Raw genomic sequence first — 6,907 nt, 5'->3', positions numbered from 1 at the left:
TTCGATCATGCCCCCCCCTCCTTGGTTAGTTGTACTTTTTTTTAACCTTTAACCTTAATGCAAGCAATGTACGGAATTTGACACCGCAGGCATTTCTTCATACCAGCAGTTTCAGGCCTAGAGGAAAAAATACATTTTCTGAAGGCCCCAACTGAATGTCACATTCCCATTCCCCTTTCTACATTTATTTTTGTATTTTGTTCTCTAAAAGAAATACCAATTTGGTTTTATTAATTGTATTAGTTTAGATATCCCCTTCTGAATGTAGCGAAATAACAATAGATCTAGAATAATCTAGATGTATCTTTTAATGTTATTAGGATAATTTATTTTTAAAGTGTTACAAAGTACTCTGGTTGTCTCTATCGAAAAAAAGAAAAAAGGCTCTAGATATATCTTATTAATGCCATTTTTTGTATTTAGTGTAAAGAACTTGGGTTACTTCTTTCTGTAAGCAAATGGCTCGGTGTGGGTGTACGCGACACCACATTGTACTAAGGGTATGATTCTGATAATGGTTAGTGCATATATATGAAGAGGTTGACCATTCTAAATTTCTTTAATAGGAACAACTAGTATAACAACACTCAACAATAGAGTATAAACTTATAACATTTATTTACAGCAATTCTTGGGTTACACATACAATATAAAACCATAATATACCAAAAATATTAACTGTGTCCAAATTAAATATCCAAGAGCTCTTAGACTAGATTCAATAATAATTATTATCTTAAGGGTATCATCAAACACCATAGAATTACCAGAATATTCAATACACACATATAAAAAGAATACTATAACCAAAAACAACCATCAACACCCTACTCAGACAAGGTCAGCTCTCCAACTGACCACTGGATACCTATTAACCGCCTTGAGAAACCCGTGATAAAACAGTTTAATACTCATAACTAATAAAATAAACAATAAACAAAGACACACACACTCTCACATGTAACACACCCCTGCTTTAGATAAATCTGATTAATGCCATTAGAATTGTGTTCTTGTTTGTTTTCTTGTATAGACCCGCGTCGAAAAGGAACTGGAAGTAACGTACGACATATTAAAACTAAGTAGACTTGGGGGGAAATTAGTTTAAAAATACAAAATTTGTGGCTTTTAAAAAAAAAACGTTTTTAAATAGACAGCGGCTTTTTGGGTAAATACCGAAAATAAAATACAAAGGTTTGATTGAGCTTGCGGTTTTTTCGCGAATGAATGTCGTCAGAATGAGAATCTGTCAAAAAACGTTCTTAGTGAGCACCTAGTTGGTACAGGGAACCTGTGAACAAAATTTGATGCGGATACCTACCATAGTTTAAGAGATCTCGTGATTAATGAATGGTATTTTTGCTAATATATATATATAGTAGATTGAAAGTCTAATCGTAACAAAAACGTATGGAATGTGTCTATTCAATCTGCATGAATCGAGTTGACTATAAAGAAGACGAAGATAAAGATACACACACACTCAAACACCATTACGACACTTTAGACAGACGGTAAGGAAACCGACTGCTGGAAAGAAATCCGTGTATTTAGTAATGCTTGCTATACTTCCAGATTCATTATTTCTGGACTATCCACACAACTTCTTCAGCAAAGCCTCGTAGTTAGGGATTATTTCAGGAGATACTGGGTAGCTGAAATATAACACAAAACATGTGACAATGTTTGTAAAGACAATGTTTAACACCACACAGCTTCTTTGATATAACTTGATGATAACAAAATTATAAAGTAAAGTTGTTATATTATATCACATACAAACATACCTTTTAACTTTATTGAATTTATATGGCAATTTACTAGGACCTTCTATGAAATTGTTAGGTGTAACTATATAACTTGATCCTGAACAGGTGAAGGTAATGCTGTACCTGGACGATATCTGTACAAACAGAAGCAGGCCAATTCAACAATACAGAAGTGACATGGTGTACAATTTTTGAACATTTTGAAACATTCGGATTAAACAATGTACTATTGGTGGGTGTATCTGGAAAAAGTACACATATTTTACTATAATCCTAGACAATGGATTAAGTAGATGGGAACTGACCTCTCCATACGCTGAACAATCTGGCCACTGCATAATGTACACAGCTTCCTCAATTCGTCTGCAAATGCTAACACATCCTTTCCTCGTGGTCAGGTCCTCCTCTTTAAGTGTCTCCAGTTGAGAAATGTCAAACTTGCCAGGACTTGGTTAAAAAACAACAACAACATAACAACAATAATAACAACAAGGAACATCCTGGAATCAAAAATGGTGTCATGACAACAACAATGTACAAATAATAATAATGGCAATGTCTTCGTTTCCTAAGATTAAAGGATGAGTGTTTCACATGACTACGCAAACCCAGTTGCGACCTGCATATTTTTTCCTCACCTTGTGCAGACAAAGCTGTTCTCCATCGGCGGTCTATTTAAGTTTTCTTTTTGGTTTCTGCTTGTCTTCAATAGAGGCTTTCCTTTAGGTCTCAAATGTGTGTCCTGCGGCCTTTGTGAGAGCTCTCCAACTTTCTCTCTCAGAGGCCATCTGCTGACAGCTACTTTCTTCTAGGCCAGTGAGGCGCTTTTTCGCCTGAGTTGATCTTTTAGTGCTTGGGGGGGGGGGGGCAACTGTGTTACGTCGTTCTCCTTTAAGCTCTCCAAAGGAGATTGCCTTTGGTATGCGGTCGTCTCACAGGCTGTATAGGGGCACTAGGTATTGTATATATATATATATATATATATATATATATATATATATATATATATATATATATATATATATATATATATATATATATATATATATATATATATATAATATACATATATATTAAGTGCACATTCTCTCAAAGTAATGTTATCAAGACTTCCGAATTATTTGAATGAAGGTACTACAAGACATCATCTGCTCTATAGACCACAAGGTCTGAAAGGGGAACTTGACTCATTTACTACTGCAAGAAATTCATCGTAAACATGTTAAAGTCCGTAGTTTCTACTTAAGACATTCAGATATATTTTGAGGGAGGGGGAGGTCTTCTTAGCCTCTTGGTAAGACATTAGGCTTGGTTTCGAGTTCATTTCTTTGTTAAAATCTGTCATTTTTTAGTTTAGAACCTCTGCATCAATTATTATCTTGGTCTTGAAGAGACCGCCTGTCTTAATTTTGTAAGTAAGTAGCCCTTTCAGATCTTGCGATCTTTAGGACAGAGGATGTAAAGATCATCTGTTTCTGTGACCCACGGTTAACATGGGTGTCATGTGGCCAGCAAACCGACCAACCACCTTTACTTTTCCCCAACTAATGTCAGGTACCCATTAGAGTTGGGTGGACTCAAGGGCGCCCTAAAATTTCCGAAATTCAAAATCAATTCTTCATCGGGATTCGAACCCGAGATTCTCGGTTCGGACACCTAACGTTTTACCCATCAGCCAGTCATAACTTTGTAGTGACATATTTTTTACACACTTTTTTTCTGGTATTAATTATATTGTATTGATGTTTGCATTATACATTATGTGTTTTATTTACGAAACTCTAGTTACACTTCAATAAGTGTAGACCAAAAGAAAAATCCTTCACTTCATCAACACGAACGAAGTGCTACCTACACGAAATCCTCGGGATGTGTAAAGTTGTACTGCTCCGCAAGGATCACATCGTTCACTTCAGTGTAATGTAAAATTTGCTGCAGGTCCAGCACATCGTCCACGTACTTCTCTATGTACACAACATAGTTCTGTCAGGACAGCAGTAGCCAACGTTATGTGTCGAATACATTCATTTTATAAGTATAATGGTAGTGAGGGTCTATAACAAACTTTAAAGGGGTGAACACAATAAATAAATACTTAATATGCCAATACAATAAGATTTTTTTCCATTAATCAATATCGAAATAAATTAATTACCAATAACTAATTGACTAACGGTCAATTGTGTGATTGATTCATGTTTTGTTAGGTACATTAAATAATTGTGTAAAGTTTCAGCTTGACTCAAGAATGGGTGTGGGAGAAATAACATATATAATTATCTAAGGTGAAAAAAAAACAACATATTTAGCCATATCCTCTATCACTGAAAGATTAATTTCCCTTTTTAATATCAAACAAAATAACAACTTAATTAATTAAGTATTTTACTCTATTATTTCAAGGCATTACATTTTTTTCACATCTTCTTTGTTTGTAAACTGTTTGACATGTTTCGGATGTTCCAAACCTCTGGCAGGACAACGGGGGATTGCAGAAGGCAGGGTATGAGCCCAGGTCCATCGAGACGACCGAATGACTAAACTGTAACCCAGCATTGAAGTTTTATTATCAAAGGACCCACTTTGTTTTGTTTGGTCAATTCATGTAATAGTTTTTTTTGTTTCATTTAAATTTGAAATGCATTAATAAATATGTAGAAAATCTATATGACTTAAATCAGTGAAAAATAAACACATTTGAAGTTGAGGATTATTTAATAATCTATAAGCAGCTAAGCAGGGGCCCAGGGGATCTACAGAAAACTGAAAATCGTGTAAGAGGGTCTACGAGACAACAAAGTTTTGGAACCACTGATCTAGGTGATGGTCACTCGAATTTTTAATAGGGCTTTCAGTAGTTATGGATCTTTAGGTAAAGATGAACAAACAAACAGCACAAAACCACTTTCATTTTTTTTCCTTCCGAAATTAACCATTACAAGGGAAAGGACTCATTAATTTAAAATGTATGATTATAAATATGGGTTGTCCTCCATATCTCAAATAAATCAAGAGAATATTGTGAACATATAATACTATCACGAAGAAACTCTAAGTGATAATAATACCCAATCAAGAGCTGGTATCTGGAGGACCCTTAAGTAGACATTGACAAGGCTCTGTTTTGTCTTGATTTCATTGTCTTCAAGACGAATCAGGTCTTGCTCGTTACTATAGTGACCGCTGATCAGCGAGAGATACACTGGAATATCTGCACCTGAAATCAGATTATTAAATACATACAGAATGTGCTTGCCATTTCAAATGTAATCACAATAGCGAATGACGCCAAATTTCCAATAGGAAAGTTGTAAAGAAAATTAAGAAAACACAAAATTGTATGGATGTCTCATAAAGAGGTTTTATGCCAGGATGTTTTATCAAAAAGGTTGCATATTCCATTAAATTATTGGACGTTCTATAGAGAAGCTTGATGGTTATGAAAAAACGTCTGGAAAAATGAAGTGACTTAAAGAAGAGAAAAAATAGTGTGCGATAAAAAAAATAAAAGTTTTTACAAGAAAAAAAGAGACAAGTATTTTTTAATAAACAAAAATCATTGAGTAATAAAGTCTAGAATTGTACCTTGTTTTGTTCGTGGACTAAATATGCAACTAAAAGCCATGAAGTATCTGTTTTAACGAATCACTTGGTAAGCAAAAATATATAATTTAAATTGTTAGTTGTCCTAGAACAAAAGTAAGTGATAACAAGTTAAATGTTCGTATTTTTTCGTCCACGGCTAGTGAGACAATTACTGATGAGTGACTGAGGGCTTATATATATATATATAAGATTATCAATTTCAAGGAGCCAATATACACTAAGCTAGTTAATGTATCTAGTCTTCATTTTCACTTGTACCATCGTCCTGGACTTTCTTGTTTTCTTTGTCTTAAACTCTTAATTTTGTAATTTTTGAAAAAGTCCATAATGAAAAATAATTTACTTCATTAATTTTACCTTTTTATTTAATGGAGTTTAATTACTAATTAGTGATTGTTTAAACTATATAGGATATACCCACCAGGATACTGAGTAGAGCAGGACTGCAGAAACACTACAAGCAAGAACACACTAGCCAAAACCTCCATTTTATTATCTGTTGCGTTGTTCTATCGTTCAGTAAGAAAATGGTATTAAAAGTTAGCTATCAGCCTTATATAAAGCCTTCGATGAGTATGATCCCATTCAAATTCATAATCACCCTTATATAGGCCTAATAAGTCTTTTAGTAACTTTTTTTTCTAATCAAACTTACAATACTATCAATAGTGTACTGTGTGTTGTTCAATCTTCTTATTGATAGGGGTGGATCCATACATAGCAAGCATTTTTACAAAGCTTTTATTACTCACTCTGTCTGTCTGCCTGTCTGTCTGGTTAAAAGTTTGTACACGTTATTTCTCCGACACCCAATCTCAAATCAAGCTGAAATTTTGCACAAGTATTTCTTTTAAATGACAACACAAGAATCAATATAAAAAATAAACAACCAGTTAATTAACTATTGGTAATAAATTATTTTGTTTGGTGGCTCAAACAAGGATGAGATATTGTATTTAATTGAAATGGTGGTATAAGTTGAATTAGTCCCCTTTATAGGTCGTTGTTAACACAAGCATAAAACAGAAACAATAGATACCTAGCACAATGTTTATCGCGTTGGCTTCAGATGCCTGAGAAGGTTTTAGCCATAGACATAAATAAATATAGACTGGCCGATTAAAGAGTCTTATGAAACGAAAATTTGTGACTTGCAATTTTGTGTACTTTATTATACAGCATTTATGAGCAGTATAAAAGTTAAGTATTCATATCTATTTCAGCCATAACCTTTATAAGTATTACATTATTTTCACTAGTGTTTTTTTTTTAATCTCTAAGAATGAAGATCATGCAATTTTTCATAATTCGGAAATCCAAATACAATAGATATAGATCTACATGTTTTCAAGTTACATGAAGTTACTTCCTTCGGCCAGTCTATATTTATTTATGTCTATGGTTTTAGCCCACAAGTTCGAATTCAGGTCGTTCGCTCTTTTTTTTTAAATACATTTTTTGTAGACTGTTTTTAAAAGAAAGCGGAAATGACGTGAATCAAACTTAAAATAAGTCGCCTAAGAAAAAAGAAA

The 6,907-nt window shown here is 33.6% G+C and overlaps 1 protein-coding gene across 1 annotated transcript; it reads right to left on the bottom strand.

Annotated features, from left to right (window-relative positions):
- Positions 1-686: 686 nt before the first annotated feature.
- Positions 687-5,895, bottom strand: LOC129928336 (uncharacterized). Its single transcript, XM_056042330.1, has 6 exons — positions 5,797-5,895; positions 4,838-4,986; positions 3,625-3,752; positions 2,075-2,216; positions 1,788-1,903; positions 687-1,655 (listed from the first exon to the last, which is right to left on the bottom strand). The coding sequence occupies exons 1-6, from the start codon at positions 5,861-5,863 to the stop codon at positions 1,592-1,594; spliced, it is 666 nt and encodes a 221-aa protein (XP_055898305.1). The 5' UTR covers positions 5,864-5,895; the 3' UTR covers positions 687-1,591.
- Between the last annotated feature and the right edge of the window lie 1,012 nt (positions 5,896-6,907).

This window comes from Biomphalaria glabrata, chromosome 9 (assembly GCF_947242115.1).
Source record: "Biomphalaria glabrata chromosome 9, xgBioGlab47.1, whole genome shotgun sequence".
Taxonomy (NCBI): domain Eukaryota; kingdom Metazoa; phylum Mollusca; class Gastropoda; family Planorbidae; genus Biomphalaria; species Biomphalaria glabrata.
Note: the sequence above shows the minus strand (reverse complement) of the source record. Positions and strands in the feature narration are given on the sequence as shown.